General features: G+C 47.7%; 3 protein-coding genes across 3 annotated transcripts; 2 read left to right on the plus strand and 1 right to left on the minus strand.

Moving 5' to 3' along the window:
• Positions 1-142: 142 nt before the first annotated feature.
• On the plus strand, positions 143-2188 carry LOC128268338 (kinesin-like protein subito). Its single transcript, XM_053005394.1, has 3 exons — positions 143-1662; positions 1739-1949; positions 2033-2188. The coding sequence occupies exons 1-3, from the start codon at positions 143-145 to the stop codon at positions 2186-2188; spliced, it is 1887 nt and encodes a 628-aa protein (XP_052861354.1).
• Positions 2189-4320: 2132 nt separating this feature from the next.
• Positions 4321-7747, minus strand: LOC128277772 (anoctamin-10-like). The gene is made up of 6 exons (XM_053016293.1): positions 7641-7747; positions 7121-7487; positions 5860-7048; positions 5409-5788; positions 5188-5349; positions 4321-4552 (listed from the first exon to the last, which is right to left on the minus strand). Exons 2-6 carry the CDS (start codon positions 7411-7413, stop codon positions 4465-4467), a joined length of 2112 nt encoding a protein of 703 aa, XP_052872253.1. The 5' UTR covers positions 7414-7487; positions 7641-7747; the 3' UTR covers positions 4321-4464.
• A 1321-nt stretch (positions 7748-9068) lies between these two features.
• LOC128278970 (tyrosine-protein kinase transmembrane receptor Ror2) lies at positions 9069-11363 on the plus strand. The gene is made up of 4 exons (XM_053017693.1): positions 9069-9440; positions 9509-9788; positions 9863-10105; positions 10180-11363. The coding sequence occupies exons 1-4, from the start codon at positions 9069-9071 to the stop codon at positions 11361-11363; spliced, it is 2079 nt and encodes a 692-aa protein (XP_052873653.1).
• The last annotated feature ends 6346 nt before the right edge of the window (positions 11364-17709 follow it).

The raw sequence follows: 17709 nt of genomic DNA on the forward strand, positions 1-17709 counted from the left end.
TTGGTGAGTATGAAACGCACCACAAACTCGCAACGAAGAATATTGGGAAAAATCATTCAACAAAATGGTGGTTTGCTGTTTGGATGTTTCGTGCTGCTGTGACGTTGTTTTCTTTCTTTTCACATCTCTCGTAGAAAACAGAATGCATAAAGCAAAACCATCCTTTCTGGAGGCAGCCGAAAGCAGCGTCGATCGCCGCAAGCGTCCGCGGCCTACGAAGGGCAGCAGCTGGGAATCGTTGCTTGCCGAGCGTCAATCGCGTGCCGCAATACCGGAGGAGGAAACGTCGCCGGCAACCGGACTAGAAGAGCACTCCGATGAGCTAGCGGACGCGGAGGATTCAACCGAACTTAAGGATGAAGAGACGGTGAAAGTATGTTTGCGGTTGCGTCCGTACGCCAAAAGCAACTCTGGCCGGATGGGATTGAAGATCAAAGACAGTATGCTGATCGCACGGTGCATAGGGGAAAATCAGATGTCGTCTGAAAAGCGATACACTTTCAGTCACATTTTCGATGATCACGTATCGCAGGCAGATGTGTACGACTCGAGCATCCGCCCTATGATACGGCCGGGTCTGGGAGAACCGGGTGCCACCATTCTAACGTACGGTACGTCGGGGTCGGGCAAAACGTACACGCTGCTCGGCAATCAGCACCAACCCGGGCTTGTGCCGCGCTTCATCGAACACATCTACGAGGAACTGCAGGAGTCCATCTCCGCCGAGCCTGGCCTTAAGATGGACGGCATGAAACCGTGTCTGCTAAGCGATGAGCTGGTGATCGAGGAAATGCGTAAGCTGGCCGCCGTAAAAGATCAGCTGCAGAGTGAGGATGGTGATCAGCAAATCAGCGCCATCATTCAGAGCCAGCAACAGTTCCAACCGCTACAGTTGGGCGACCGCCGGGTTTTCATTTGGATTTCCTTCGTCGAGATTTACAACGAGAACGTGTACGATCTACTGAACCTGGATTTGGTCAATTCGAAACGCAAACCGCTGAAGGTGTTGGCCAACGAAGGAAACGCCTACATTAAGGGGCTGACGACGCTGTACGCCGGCACGAAGGAGGGTGCCTACAATCTGCTGGAGTACGGCCTGCAGAGTGCTACTTACGGTTCAACCGACATCAACCGCAATTCGAGCCGATCGCACAGCATTTTCACCATCACCGTTATCACGCACTCGGTTGCCACGCAACGTATCGCTCAGTCGGTGTACAAGTTTTGCGATCTGGCCGGTTCGGAGCGGTTGAAGAAAACGGGCAACATGGGCGACCGTTTGAAGGAGGCCCAGAAAATCAACAACTCGCTGCTGGTGCTCGGCCGTTGCCTGGAGACGGTGCACAAGAATCAAAAGTCGCGCAAGGTACACGATCTGGTGCCGGTGCGAGACTCGAAGCTTACCATGATCGTGCAGTCGGCGCTGCTCGGCAAGGAACCGATGACGATGATCGTGAACGTGTACCCAACCGATGAGTTTTACGACGAAAACATCAATGTGCTGAACTTTTCATCGATCGCAAAGCAAATTGTCATTCGCAAGGAACAGAAGATGCTCTCGAAGGCCCCAGAGAGCACTAGATATTCGTTTTTCCTGGCGCAGGCGATAAGCAGCCCGTCGGGCAAGAGCGACTTGCCTAACTTGCTACGGGAGAACGAAACGTAAGTGGAGAGGCGGTACGAAGCGTTAGTTTTGGTCGGATCCTATTAGATGTTTTTTGTTTTCCATTTTGTCCAGGCTAAAACTTGAGGTGCAGCAGTTGCGCGAGGAACTGCAGCAGAAAAGCGCCGAGCACGCGTCTTTCCAGAAGAAGCTCGCTATGCAAGAGTTTGTGCTGCGCAACGAGCTGACGGACAACTTTCAGCTGCACTTTACGAAAATGGAGGAATCCTACCAGAAACGTATCGAAAGTGCCAAGGAACTGGCCATTCTGCCCTATAAACATAAGGTAGGACATCGTCGAGCAGACTTCTTGTTCGCAGAGCAAAACATTAATCCGCTGGCTATGTGTGGCTATTCACATTTCTTTAGCTCACTGTGCTGGAGAAAAAGTTGCAGTCGCGGGAGCAAATCATTCTCGATATGGAGGAAGAGCAGGATGAATTGGAAAACAAGCTGAAGGTGTATGAAGAAGAGATCAACCGGTACCGTTTGCAGCAAAAGGGTGTCCGTAGACTGTCTTTGTAGTGATCGTCCTTATTTTTAAGCTTAATTATTAAATGTTTCTAAATTTTTCTCTTTAAGTTTTTTTTTATTTGTTTTTCTTCGAGAGAAATGGACACGTTCCAGGAATTATATTAAAAACATGTAAATTTGCTATCCGACGTTGCACAAATTTCTACCTGCGGTGCCAGACGGCACATAACAACAGATATTACAGCCTCCTACCGCGACAATTTTGACAGTAAAGCGATCAGTAGGTGTCAAAAGCGTTGTGGGTCTGCAGACCCTATAACGAGGCGCATAACACGACGTCAACAGACGAAAACAGAGGTTTGTTTACAAACAAACGAAAACAGAGGTTTGTTAACAAGCAAAGATTTTTATTTGTGATGTTATTTTGAATTTTAACTATAAGTTTATCTCCATTTCAGCAATAAAATGGATAGCAAACCGGAGCAAAAAAGATACGTAAAACTGGTAAGTATGTTTCGGATAAATGCGTAGTGAGCTTGGTTATCCGGAACGCTCCGGATCCGGTGGACGGGACAATTAGTTATGAACATCGAAGTAAATGTTTTGGTTAGGTGATTATTAGTGACGGTCATTATTGATGGTTAATTTTGTTGGAAGTTTACAAGAAGGTGTACATTTGCTTTTTACAGTGCTTCTTCGACTTCAGCATGAATAATGACACGTATGTTATCCATGGAACCATCTCTCGCTCCTACCTGCGGTTTTTACCGACGGACTCGGCGTCGCCCATCCCTTCGCGACGAGTAACAAGCTGCACGCCAGACGCCGTCCGGGATTTCCCCGAGGCATAGCTGGAAACACAAGCTTACAGATTCCTGTACAAAACAATCTTAGCAGAGAATAAACCAGCATAATTCCAAGCATGGCACCAAGCATTTATTTCTTCGTGATCACTCCCAGTATAATATGAATCCGGATGTTCGGGAAATAACGTGAATTAGTGTGGCTTTTTCGTAAACTCTACATCTATCGCCTTCATAATCCTGTTCGCCGTAACGGTCATCTCTTTCATCAGCTCTGTTTGGCTAGCAATGATCCTGGATGTGCGGTCCTGGTGCCGGACGATTGGCCTGTTGTCACTTTGTTCAATCCCATCTTGCTGGTACAGCAACAATATCTAAAAAAGCGAAAAGATTATTCAGAAATCAACTTACCTCTCCGATTTCTATTTTCTCGGGCCAAAAACACGAATGTAAACAAGTTTGACATTTCTCTTACTAGTTGTTTCTGTTGCTGTTATATTTCAGACCTGCCACACAGCGCGAAACAGATTTGACACCAAGTTACGTGTTGCGCGTAACAGTTATGTGCCGTGTGGCACGGCAGTAAGTTCTTATTTGTGAAGTTTTTTTAATTTTAACTATAAATTTTTATTATATTGATACATGCTTACCGATTAAGTGTCAAATTTTGTTATGTTATGTTATGTGTTATGCATCGTGTGGCCTCCCAGATACACGTCCAGAACAGCCTAATGGCGACGGGAGCCCCGTGGGGACCTCGCGCTCCTTTGCCATCTTTCTCCTACTTATTCCCGCTAGGGTTAAATTTATTGTGCGTGAGAAAACAGTAGACTTTAAATGATTAGTGGCGAAACGCACGGTGCGACAGATAACGATAATCGATAACGGTTTGCAATCTGCAGGACGGTGTTTCGTGTTTTGTTAGCATGTATTTTTAATTTTGTTTTACTTTTCCCAATCGTTACTGCGCTGCCACACGGTGCATAACAGCATATATAACAGCCTCATATAACAATTTTGACAGTACAGCGACCAGGCGTCAAAAGCGTTGTGGCTTAGCAGACCCTATAACACGACGTTATACAGGGCGCAGAACAGATTTGACACTAAGTTACGTCTTTCGTGTTACAGTTATGCGCCGTGTGGCATCGCAGTTAGGTTGAGTGAATTGTGAATAAAAAGTAGTGGAGACAGATCGAGAAAGAGAGTGGCAAATGAGCGATAGAAAGTGGAATGGAGCGGAGTGACACGATGATCGCAAACAAAGAAGACGGAGAACGATCATAAGGTTGCACTTGATGAAGAAATAAACTTGAAGTAATAATAAAAGTAGACACGAAAAATCGAAACACACAACACATGTTTTCTATTCATTGGTAACAATTTATTTTCATTTTCCGTGCTACATTTTAAAAGGCATTCCTTGGTATTTTATCTTCAACAGATTCATTTCAAGTTTCAGTTAAAAAAAGATCACGACAAAAGCACGTAAAGAGAAGATCACTTTTTGTCATTCATTTGGGATCAGTTGAGCATCGAATGCGTATCGTAAACGCTGCGAAACCGACGGAACAGTACATTACCAGATAACAGCAACGAACGGGTCTGTAAGTAACCAACGGACGGGTTAACAATAACGGGTCACGCATGGCCGCAACGTTTTCAGATCAGTTGTCAGTCTCAAAACTACGAACACATTCAGTTCTTTTGCTATGCAAGTGTAGCACGTTAAGCTGTTTGCCTTAAGCCTTTCCATTTGCATTTCAAAGGTGTTTAATATAGTTTTTTGTATATGAATTCGAAGCCGTGGTTCGAATCCCGGGATCGGTTGTAACTCAACCGGCCATGGTTTCGATTCCCGATACCGGCGTGACAGGGGGGTTGGCGCGGGGCTAACAATCCCGTCCGTAAAAAATTAAATGTTACAGAACAGCATCAGAGATTAACATTGTCTCTGGTGCCAGGCCAAGACTGCTCAGCGGTTGTAGCGCCAAAAGAAGAAGAAGAAGAAGTATATCAATAGCAAAACATTTAAGAGCCTTTTTTTAACCTGTGAGGTGTAGAATAAATTCATTCTTCTTGACCCTACGATTATACACAGACGTGTTTCTCTGCGTGTTCTCCAATAGAAACTGTTATCAGGATTATTTAGAAGCTTTTGAGATGTCCGAAAAATCATGTTATCCTGCAAACGGGGAAATACAACAAACCCCCTGACATCATACCGCACTTGTTAGGTAACCTGGAGCCTGCCGGGAGTCATGTTCCTCTTTTGCCAGCGCCACCCGTACCGAGTACGGTGTGTCCGGAATCACTTTACAAATGAACCACGTCAACCCGAGCAAAACGTGCTCGATAATGACGAAGGTACATGTGTATGTATCGCGGCTCATTCCGGCGCCAAGCTCTCTGAAACGGGTTAATATTTTTTCTAGAAAAAGCAACACAAACATTAGGCACAACCTTACCTCATCTGTGGCGAAATATAAAGAATGCCGCAGTTGGTGAAAATGGAGACGACGACCAAGATTTCGAATGCCAGCTGCCACGCGCCGATGTTTTTCGTTCGGCATGCGAAGGGCCGCTTAAAGAAGCTGCACAGCTTGTATGCATCGAACCGTATCTTAAACACGTTGTAGCAAAGGGGCCAGAAAGCGATTAGCGGAGTTACGGAGGAAAATAGGACCACGTAACCGAACATAATGTACAGTTTCAGGTAGCCATCGTAGGTATCGTACTCCTGCAGAATCGTTTCCTTGCGCGCCTGAAGCACCCGTGGATCGTCTTCCGGCAAAGATAGAATGCCCAGTTCCTCGAGTGCGTCGTGTGCTTCTTTCAGCTTGTCGTACTGCAATCGACAAGAAGTAAGAGAATTGCTATAGCTTATTCATCAATCGTGTTTGACTGTGCCTCACCAACCTTCGAGGTAACAACCATTCGACTATTTCCAACTTTTTTCTTTAGATAGGTGTAGAAGTTTTCGAACACATTCTGCAAGACCAGCACGGACAGCTGCATGTAGAGTTGTTTCTTGAGTATTCCCTTTTTCTGTAGAACAAACGCGATGTAGAACAGGCCCAGAAAGTTGTTGATGAACTCGAGCACAATTAGCTTATTCACACGATGCCGCTCGTACTGGCTCTGGGTGCGGTGGTTTTCGTAATCGGTCAACAGTGTAGCCAAGCGATTGCACGCCGGTGTTAACCCAGCAATGAGAATCGCGTTCACCACCGACGGCAAATAGAGTATGTACGTATCTTGTCCAAACTTCTTAGCCAGATAGGCTTCGACGCCAATCTGACACCAAATAACGACCCCGGCGAACGCCATGCACAGACCGATAATCGGAGCACTTACGCAGCACATTTGGGCGTAGGTTTTCCACTTCGGATAGTGCGGTGTCCACTTGCCGGTGATGGGATCGCGCGCCAGCTCTCCACAGTACCCTACGCGTGGCTCATCCAAATTAGTCATTTTGATTGTGCCCCAGTGGTACGCGTGAGACGAACTTTTGCGCTTCCACAACTCCAGAAACACCTTCATCCAGACGACGTAGAACAATAAGAAAAACGGCACGGGTTTCTCCGAGAGGTCAAACTGCACAATACCGAGAAAGGTCGGTACGGCCAGGGCGCAAGTGTAGAATCCTAGAAAGGAGAAGTACATTCCGATGCTCTCGCCAAAGTAGTCTCGAATTTCGTCGATCGGTTGCGGTGCGGTCGGTTTCTTCCAGCGGTGAAACAGCTCCTTCAGCCGCCCCTTTTCGTGCAGCGAGTACAGGGACGAAATTAGTCCGCCAATTTGTGCCGCCTGTACGATCGATTGGCCATGGTAGAGAATGATCGTGGTACCGGGAATTTTTTTTTCATCATCTGTCGCACGGATCATATCGAGTGCATACTTGACGATAATCTGCTGTTCGGTGACAGTAAGAATGTCCTTCACATATATGCCTTCAGCGAGGTCGTCAAAAAAATCATTCAGACATTCCAAGTTAAATTTGCGCATGATGCCGGTTTTGGTGCGTTTCATCAACCCCATTTCGTGGGCAATGATCTGTAGGCTAATGGCGTTCCCGAATATGTGGAATGTGATTGATTGACTTTCTCTAGATGTACATGGCGGGCAGGGGTGCATAATTAGTAACCATGAAAATCTTCTCCCACGGACCGTCTCTTACTTTCTAAGCTCCTCCTTGCGTACGATCAGCTCCATACCACCATCAACCCGTCGCTTACGCATTTTCTCCACAATCCAATGGATCGCCTCCATTGGGGCACTTTCGCTAAACTCCATCACCATCAGACTCTTACCAAACGGTGCATCCTTCTTCGAGGTTTGTTTGACGAGTTTTGACAGCAATGCGTTTTCAGGTTGCACAGAAGGCGTTTTCGTTGAAGTTTTCAGTCGAACGCTTCTACCTCTCCGTTGGACCAGTTCGGTCAGTTTTTCCTGCTCGTCGGTCTGCTCCATTTGTTCCAGGCCAATCTCTTCCACCAGCTATTCCTCGTCGTTCTTGGCGAAGCGAAGGTTGGGAATGAAATTTTCTTCGCAAGAGAGAAATTAATGAAAAATATTAGCCCGTGTCTAAAGTTATCTTTTTCATTACGGCGTGTGGCAAAAAAGGAATTGGTTTATAATGATCATGCAAATGTGTAGTTCGCAAAGGCGATCACGATGTGTTTAAAGTTTGGTCCCACCTTTGTTAAATGACGAGAAGAGTTTGCTTGGAGTTTTTATTTTATTCACTTTGGCCAGCAGTGGTCGATCGCACGCCGAGATTTACCTCTAATCACTTCGGCAGTTCAGAAGCGAGAGACAGTTCGAGCTTCCGCTGGCTGTCACGTTGACAGCCACTCTGCTCGACTCTCTCTGGGAGGCCACACGATGCATAAAGGCCCGTTTACACGCTACGATATATCTGAACGATGCCTTGTATCAGATTAATCGTAACTGCGGTGCCACACGGCACATAACAACGAATATAACAGCCTCCTACCACGACAATTTTGACAGTAAAGCTTTGGGGGTCGTCTTACGCTTTGGTTTTCGGATGCACGGGAAGAAGGTGTACTTACTCGATGGGTGGTTGTGACAAGAGAGAGTTGTGTCTTTATTTATTTGCTCCGAGTAAGCTCCCCGATGCCTGCTCGGGATCGGTTTATGTGCGTGGTTTGAATGCTCCGCCACATCACTCGCCCCTTTGTTTAATATCGGCGCGGCACTTTCGTCGTTCTGCCGAATTTTGTAGTGTATTGCTTTTTGTCGGGCGCTGTGTGAGATGGGGCAGCGGCTGGTGTTGTTGCTGGGTGCTCGATGCATGGTTTTAATCTGTCCGATCCGAAACCACATCGACCGCGTGCATATCCGCGACAACCAGTCCTGCAAACGGTACCTCATCGATACCGGCGCAGATTTATCGGTAATACCGCCTACCGTACGTGAACGGCAGCATCCATCCTCTATGAACCTGTTTGCCGCAAAGCGATCAGTAGGTGTCCACAAAGCGATCAGTAGGTGTCAAAAGCGTTGTGGGTCAGCAGACCCATAACGTGTTACGCGTAACAGTTATGCACAGTGTGGCAGCGCAGTTATATCTGTTGTTATGTGCCGTGTGGCACGGCAGTACCGTTTTCTGTGCCCTATGAAAATTGTAGACAACTTAAACCACTCACAAACGTTGACACGAAAACGATAAGTCAGTGAGTGAGTGAATTAGAGGTGCGATTTTCTACCGGGCAGCAATGGCCGAAGGGTGAAAGGACGAACATCAAATGTCAGCAAAGTTGCGAACGGGAGCACAACAAAACAAATTTCCAAAATTCGTCACAGAAAATTACTCCGCTTGGTGCGGACGAGACGGTACGAGTGGTGGTGTAAAGGCGCCTCACGAGCACGTTTGTGTCCGCCTGTGTTTCGATAAACCAGTTTTCCTGGCTTCGTCCTATGCGAATCGGTGTCAAGTGCTGGCCGCGAAGGGCGTCGAGGACAACGACCAGCGGACCAAACCCCGATGCTCGGCCGCGGCAAATTGGTCACCGAACTGCTGAAGCTGCTGCTAATTGAAACCACATTGGGGGTCGTGAATTGAAGAAAAGAAACGAGACGCTAATCGAGAACCCATAAAGATGAGCCGCTTCGGGTGTAGTGGGACACAAAGCAATCGTTTGTTTTCGTCGGAGACCGGAGGTTGCGTGCTGCTGCTGATGTCGATGCTGCTAGCGACCACACCTAGCCCTTCGGTCGTAGCCGTTTCTACGTCAGCCGCGTCCCTCCGAACGCCAAACCGTGACACGGCCGGTTGGTACGAGCCGGGCGACGACGAGGAAGGTTACTGTGCGCCATACAATGGGAAGGTTTGCAAGCGGTTCATCAACAGCCGACAGGTTTGGTACAGCCGCGAGGACGGAACCGGTGGGTGGGAGAACGAAAAGATCACCACCGCACTGTTTGACGATCTTATCAACGATCTGCCCTCTTACTGTCGACCAGCAGCTGAGGTAAGCCCGGTGACCGCGCGATGGATCCGAAGCGCAAAGTACTAAATGGCCTTCGTTGTTCTCCTCAGAAATTGCTGTGTGCGTACGCGTTCCCACAGTGCGTGATCAAGGAAGGCACTACGATCCGGTTGCCGCTCTGCTATGAAGACTGTGTCGCAACGTATCTGCAGTTTTGCTACAACGATTGGGCGTTGATCGAAGAGAAAAAGGAACGGGGAGACGTCATAAAGTCGAGGGGACATTTCCGGTTACCGAACTGTGAAGAGCTGCCACGCTATAATCGCACCGCCAAACCTCCCGTCTGCTCTCACGTTGGCCTGACCGAGCTCGTCTCGGAGGAAGTTACTTGTACGTGTTTCCGGTGATCCGGTGGTTGACTGTACGGGGGTAACCGTTTGTTTTTTGCACTTTCCAATTGGCAGATGACTGCCGTATGGGTAATGGGCGGTTCTATCTGGGTACGGCAAATGTGTCCACCTCGGGTATACCGTGCCAGAAGTGGGATTCGCAGGAGCCACACTCGCACCACAAACCGCCGCTCGTGTTTGCGGAGTTACAGGACGCCGAAAACTATTGCCGGAATGCGGGCGGAGAAGAGCCCACACCGTGGTGCTACACGACCGATAAAACCGTCCGGTGGCAGGCCTGTGACGTTCCGCTCTGCCGTAAGTGTGAGGCGCATGATGCTCGTTTGTTCGGGGGATTCCTTCTAATGCATCCGCTGTTGGTGTTTTTGTAGCGAATTCTACCGACGCCAGTGACATCCGTACGAAGGTCGATATGACGATGGAGTCGGTGTTTACTCCTTCGATGATTTTCCTGCTGTCGGGCATTGGGTTCGTAGCGATCGTCCTGCTGCACCTGATGGTGCTGCTCTGCTACCGGGTGTCGCGCCATCGGCACAACCGCCGACCGGCCGGGGCGGCCAGCTACAACGCAAGCAACGCGACAGGAACAACCGATCCCGGTGGGATCGACATCAACAAACTGCCTTCGAACGTAAACTACCATCGCACCGGTGCCCAGCTCAATCCGAAGCTCGAGAAGCTCGAGTTTCCACGGAACAACATCATCTACATAAAGGACCTTGGCCAGGGCGCATTCGGGCGCGTGTTTCAAGCGAAGGCACCCGGACTGGTGGCGGGTGAAGATTTTACGCTGGTCGCAGTGAAAATGCTCAAGGATGAGGCCAGCCAGGACCTGCAGGTGGACTTTGAGCGCGAGGCGTGCCTGCTGGCCGAGTTCGATCACCCGAACATCGTGAAACTGCTCGGCGTGTGTGCGATCGGTCGGCCGATGTGCTTGCTGTTCGAGTTTATGGCCCGTGGTGATCTGAACGAGTTCCTGCGACAGTGCTCTCCGTTTGCACAACAGAACCGTGCCGACAGCATCAGTACCGAGCTGTCGCATGGTGATCTGCTAAACATTGCGCACCAGATCGCCTCCGGTATGATGTATCTGTCGGAGCGCAAGTTTGTGCACCGCGATCTGGCCACCCGGAACTGCTTGATCGATGACCACATGGTGGTGAAGATAGCGGACTTTGGTCTGTCGCACAAGATCTACCTTCAGGACTACTACAAGGGCGACGAGAATGACGCCATCCCGATTCGCTGGATGCCCCTCGAGAGCATCCTCTACAACAAGTACACGATCGAATCGGACGTGTGGGCGTATGGAGTGTGCCTGTGGGAGATTTTCTCATTCGCCATGCAACCGTACTACGGCATGACGCACGAGGAGGTGGTCAAGTTCGTGAAGGAAGGCAACATGCTCGGGTGCCCGGAGAATACGCCCCTGACGGTGTACGATCTGATGCGCCGCTGCTGGAGCCGGAAGCCGAACGATCGGCCCAGTTTTCACGTGATCTACCAGAAGCTGCAGCAAATTCGGGCCGACTTCGATGGGAAGATGCTAATGTAGCCGCCACGACTGTAGTCACCGGGTCGCGGCGAGCTGGTGAGCCCGTGCACCGAGAGCGAGAGAAAAGAGATCCGAACTAACTAACAGTATCAAAAGAACAGATTGCGTACAGATCGCGTACCGATCACGTTCCGGTTACTACATAGGTTCACTGACATATGTCACGTGCGTGGAATGTTTTGATTTTGCGCTCATCACCTCATCTTTGTGTAACTAATAATCACCCTTTTTTGTTCGTTTCGTAATCCAATTACCATCATTGGACGTTGGACGGGCACGCGCGTGGTTTTAGTCTCACGCGCGCAGTCCAAATGTCGTTTGTTTAAATAATTTATTTATGATTCCAGAAATGCTGCCAATACTCAAAGACTTTATCTTTTTTTTCGGTTGATTTATGTGTAAACAGACTGCCAATAGAAATCTCAGTATTGTACGTAATATTTATTTATCTGATCGTTTGCCACTGAGCATCCAACTACTGAACAAATGAAATGACACTGATAGTTGTAGGTTTTTTTAAATTCTTATTTCGACCTCGCGAAAAAGAAGGTTTTTTTCTATTTTCTCAACAGGAGTAGATGTGTGGCATGTGTAGTAATAAGCGGCTACTAGCTACTGGGGCATATCGTGTACTATTATCGTTAGGTACTTTAGGTTAAACTTAATTCCGTGTGGCCGTGTAGCGCACCTTTTTGTTTCTCTTCCCCGAGAGAATCCGCATTCACAACCAAAGGCAATGCACTGCACATTGCATGTGTAGATTCGTTTGAAATGTTTTAGATTTGAACATGACAAGATTACGAAACGCTCTACATCACAATACTAGTATAAATGGGGTTTCTAGTAATAATACGAAGATTGTTCCAACTAGCATAAGGGGTTGCAAGTGAAGCAAATAGCGTGACAAAAGGACCCTAGAGTGTCCTTCTCCAGTGTTTCAGGGGTACGAATGCAAGCGGGTACAATAATGGAAGGTCAGTTTGAACGAGTAACGGAACAGCATCGGTTGCTGGTAAAATTAAGACATTTATAAAGTATGAACATAAGAAAAACTTATAGTAGTTTAAGGGGAAAAGTTTAAAAGTTCTGCTCACGACACGAGGTAGACATGACCACATTTCGGTAGTTTATATGGGGGAACGGAAGGCGTGCGCCTCTCCTGGCGCGGAAAGACCAGTCTGTTCCGTTGTATTTGGTAAGGAAACGTTCATAATTGGTTCCCGTAACGAGGCATAAATTAGCGGGTTTCTGCTACCCAAAGACTACATTTTTTTTATTTAATAATACGAGACGATAGGCGAGACCGTGAACGCCGGGACGTGTGAGAGTGTGGATTGATTTATGTAAACACGAACGGCGAACGGTCGCAATGCTCTCGGTACATTTCGGGGCGACACAGTGGACAGGGACAAAGGTAAACAAGCGTAAGGAAGCGAAAGGGAAGATGGGTGCGTCCCAATCGTCGGCCAAACGAACGAATCTCTGAAACCTACCAACCAACCAACCAACCAAAAAAGCCATGCAAATGAAGTGAAAGAAGAAATAAATATTTAAATGTGTTTTGTCTCACTATTGAAGACTTCTTTGGGGGGAATACTTCGTGTGTATGTGAACTCCGAAAGAGAACTCAATGGGTGACTAACGCGGATTCCTCACTCGAGTCATCGTATAACGTCAAAGAACGTGGAACGCGAGCACGTGCTGTGTCGTCATTGGGAGGAATTTCCTTACGTAGGAGTAGCAGTCGCGCATTTTCGAATACGGACTACTACTGTCGGGACACTGCTTAGGGTTTGAGCCTTGTCTTCCAGTGCATCATTCCAAATGACGTCGATATTGAAGCGCATGATGCTTGCAACTCGTATTTTTGTACTGTTTGCTTGCCAAATATCAGGCTAGATTAGTCAGGCCGTTTTGAAGCATGAGTAGACCGAGACAGAATTGGTGCTGTTGTTAAGAATTGGGCCCGTCCATCTCATTGAATTGTCGAGGGAATAAATAAATTATGATTTTCTGAGTCGTTCCGTGGCATTAACACGTTGCTAACGATTACCATATGAACATGGAAAAACGTGTCGAAAACGGGCAACATATCGCCATCGGTTAAACTATGTTTTTCTCCCGAAGCGCCACGAAATTCTGCTATACATAGATAAATGGGTGGACAGCGATCGAGTATTTGCGTGATCGTCTGTCAGGTCACGTGCGAGGATCCACAACGTCACAAGATCGCCGGCGGTTCCCTCGTCGGCGATGAGTCAGAACGAGGGTATCCGCTCCACAGCTTCGTGATGCTGACTGTCTCCATTATTTACCGTTGATACGCCGAACGAGCTGTTCCCAGTAACCGGTTCTCCGAAATTCGCCGCTAACCGGCAGGCCCAAAAATGCCTGCGCATTCGTCATCGATAGCGAAGGCACGGCCACCGGAACGCGTTCGGGTCGGGTTGTTTCGGGTGCGAATAGCACGAACCGCCGTCGTCGAAGGTGTGAAGATGGTTGCGGCCTTTGAATTCCGGTTTTTTATTATTTATTTTAGAGAAAGAGAAAATGCTGAAGAAACGCACGTGCACCAAACGCGCACTTGCGCGGTGCGAGAGTGAACGAGAGACCGCACGGCAGAGCAGAGCAGAGACATCGCGACTGCCAAAGGGGTGTGTGTTTAATGTTGCGCCTCCATCGTCTGGGGGGTGCGTGATTGACACGCATCTTCCGATCACGCTGATTAATGTTCGATCGGAAATATTGTAAAGGAACGTATTTCCCCACACCTACAAACGGCCAATGGTGTTTATTTGTGGCGATGGTGTGCGATATGGGAAAATTCGATTAGCTTATTACAGCATGGTTGGGGTTTTTTCGCTAGAAACGAAATTTGCACACGGTGGGTGGTCAAATAAACGTTCTCTTTTTCATTTGGTTTAAAAAGAAAACGACTAAATATTTTTCGATGCTTAAACATTTATTTGAAAGGTTGATCATCAAATTTATTTGTGAAAAACAATTGCGCTCAAATGTTCACCACGGCTGGCTTCGCAGTAGCCGACCCAATTTTTGAGCACTTTTTCCACTGTCTGTGGTCCTATTTCGGCAATGGCAATTTTGATTTCGGTCTTGATGTTGTCAATAGTTGTTGGTTTTTTCGCATAGCATTTATCTTTCACTGCTCTCCAAAGATAATAATCCAAAGGCGTTAAATCCCAGCTTCTTGAAGCCCAAATCACATCAGCATTTCTGCTGAATGCTCGATTTCCGACGATGAAGCGCAAAATATCGATTGTGGCTATCGCTGAATAGCGCTCCTGTTGTAATCAAATGTCGGCTAAGTTCTCAGCTCCAATTTCGCCGAAGACCCAATCAGCCAACATTGTTCGATACCGTACTTCTTCGACGGTTACGGCGGCTCTTTCTTCATTCATTCATACGGCGGCTGATGATGCTGCCAGACCGAGATCCGCACAGAATAATCAATCGTTTTGGATGCATTGGCTTCTCTTGCACGACGTGGGGTTTTCCGAACCCCGAGAACGACAATTCTGCTTATTAACATAGCCACCGAGGTGGATATGAGCTTCAACGAAATGAGCTTTTCAAATATCGCACCGTTTGAGATAAGACCTACCACTTTGGAAGTAAGTTTTTAATATTTCCCAGCTTTCTTCAAGCGTATAGCGACCCATTTCGTGTGTTTACTAAATGTCTACTATTTCCAGAATCAAGTTTGACGTTTCAAACGACAAATAATGGGTAGTTCAAAACGAGAACGCTTATTTGATCTATAACCTACAAAACCACTTCAATTTGGTCGTTTAATTGTTAAGCCGTGACAATTACAGTTGTATGGTTTTGAACTTGAGCTTAAATAATTTAATCGAGGCCAGGAGAGCAGACAGCAAGCTACACAAATCTGTTGAAGATGAAATTCAAGGCATGTCTTTGGCGCAGCTTCAGTCATGCGAGCCACTAAGATGCCGACGGAGAAAGGTTCTAAGTATACATGGTGGATCTTATGTTTTTGAACCAAGCTTTGCGCACACAATCCTGTTTATTCTTTAGGCACACAATACTGTGTTAATTTTTATCATTCTTTCAATGTTCCGTTTTTCTAACTATCTACATAAACGAGGCCGTATAAAAACATTATGTTCACACAGTCAATTGTACAATGCAAGCAAAACATTCCCCAGGAAACATAAGTTCATTTGGTCGGTTTTCGTTTTCGGATAATTTTTTGGTCGGTTTCTGGTAATTTGTTTTGTCGGCTTCAGCCAAAATTATGTGCCAACCAATGTTTTATTTCAGCCAATCGTTTTTTTTCATAGGATATTCGTTTTCAAACAGTGGGCACGATTTGTGTTATGTAATTGGTGGTCCCGTATATTGGTCGTATTATACAATTCTTATCAATTCTCAACGCTTCATCGCTGCAGTAGTCGACGATTTATGTGTGCCAATTGACTATGCAGCATAGTTTAATCTCTAAAACAAAACAGAGTATTAAAGTAGCACCGAGCGATGCCAGAGAACGCCATGTCGACAGTCGATATAGTCGACCTTCTATATCGCGCGAATAATAACTATCACAAGCCTTAATGCACAACTCGCTTCCGCCGTCGGTTTATTATCCTTGGCCATGCGGTGGCCATACCAGTAGTCCGTTGTCCAGGGGTCGATTTAACCGGAATCGGCTTCCAGGTCACCAGAATGGGTTGAAGAGGGAAACCATTGGATACCAGGGGTACCACAGGAAGTTGGACTCCATCGGCTCGAAATCGTCGTCGTCGGTGATGGTGCTGGCCAGGTCGTAGATAATCGTTTTGGCCTGTCAGACAAACGATCAAAGATGATGAGGGATCCGGCAGGCACGTGGTCTGGACACTCTACTTACGTCTCCATCGAGCAGCGGACGCGGGATGCCAGGGAGAGCCACCGGTATGTTGTCAGGATGGTTGTGCGGTGCAACGATAATGTTTGGAATTGCACGCCCTTCAGCCATGCTTCTGGCGGCCAGCAGACTGAGACCAACCAGCAGCAGAGACACGTTCAACAGATTGCGATTCATCTTGCGCACTTCTAGACGTATTTTGGCACACTTTTTGGGGAGATGCTCTAAAGGGCGATACTCTTCCGAAATTCGGCAAAATTCTTACTGATCACGAGTTCCCAGAATCAGGGCCGTTTTATAAGTTTCCCTCACCGACTCGACTCCATCCTAGGCAAAGCTCGGAATGGAGGCGCCGAACGGGTACCCATCTGGTACAAACCGGTGGTCCGGCGTACCACGGCAATGATGACGCCGCCGATAACGACGACGATGACCCAAGGTAGTGCAGGTTGATTGTTTACATGCCTGCGCCCCGTTCTGGCGTTTGCGACCCCACGCGGGTGGGAAAGGCGACCAGCGAGCCGGTTTAGCTCGGACGTGACCACGCGGAGCGCAGCGTGCGATGGTTTGCGTGTCGATAGCGCGCCAAGATCCACGTGCTCGCCATCAATGCCGTCATTGTTCACGAAGCGACGAACCTCCGCAAAGAGGCTGGGTTTGTCCGGGGGTCCGTCGTTGTCGGCATCCTCGTCGGTGTGCAGTGCCTTCGGTACCGCCCTCAGTGGAGGGCCTGCAGCCTTTCTTAGAGCGCGTTTGGAGGCCGATCCTCCTGAGTGTGCCACCTCAAGCCCCGGCCAGAATGCTGTCCTATTGGTCGGCGCGAAGGTGTTGCGTTTCCGAAACAGTCTCTATTTGTTTGTCAAATTCAACAGTGAAACGCAGGCTGAGCGCCTTTTTGATGTGGTTGTGGTGTGGGATTTAGTTAAAGTTGAGTTGCCGGTGGTAAACCTGTGATGGATTGCAGTGCTGGTTGATGGAACAAGGCCACGTGGCATCCATTTTGAAAGATCGTTGCGATTTTCCCATTGTGGTGTTGTCCGATGTAGGGTCGATTTCTGAAAGTACGGCAAAGGTCAAAGCCAAGATTGAATTAGAAAGGGCGATTTGCTTTTAGAAAATGGCAATCGAAGCCAGTTTGATGTCTTATTTGGGTATTGTATAAATCTCTTTTGCGAGATCACTGACACCAGGGATTGTCTTAAGCTTCAGGCCGACGTAAATAACCTTCAGACTTGGTGCAGTAGAAACGGTCTGACCGTGTGTGTTAGCAAGTGTCAAACCGTCAGCTTCAGCAGAAGTAGGAGCCCGATACTTTGGGATTACGAGATCTGCGGTAATTTGATAACTAGGGTTGAGCGAGTAAGGGATCTAGGCGTTACCTTGGACAACCGGCTGACCTTCCAGGAACACATCGATAGCCTGATAACAAGAGCCAGGAAACAGCTAGGACTACTTATACAT

The sequence above is a fragment of the Anopheles cruzii genome, chromosome 2 (genome assembly GCF_943734635.1).
Source record: "Anopheles cruzii chromosome 2, idAnoCruzAS_RS32_06, whole genome shotgun sequence".
Classification (NCBI taxonomy): Eukaryota; Metazoa; Arthropoda; class Insecta; order Diptera; family Culicidae; genus Anopheles; species Anopheles cruzii.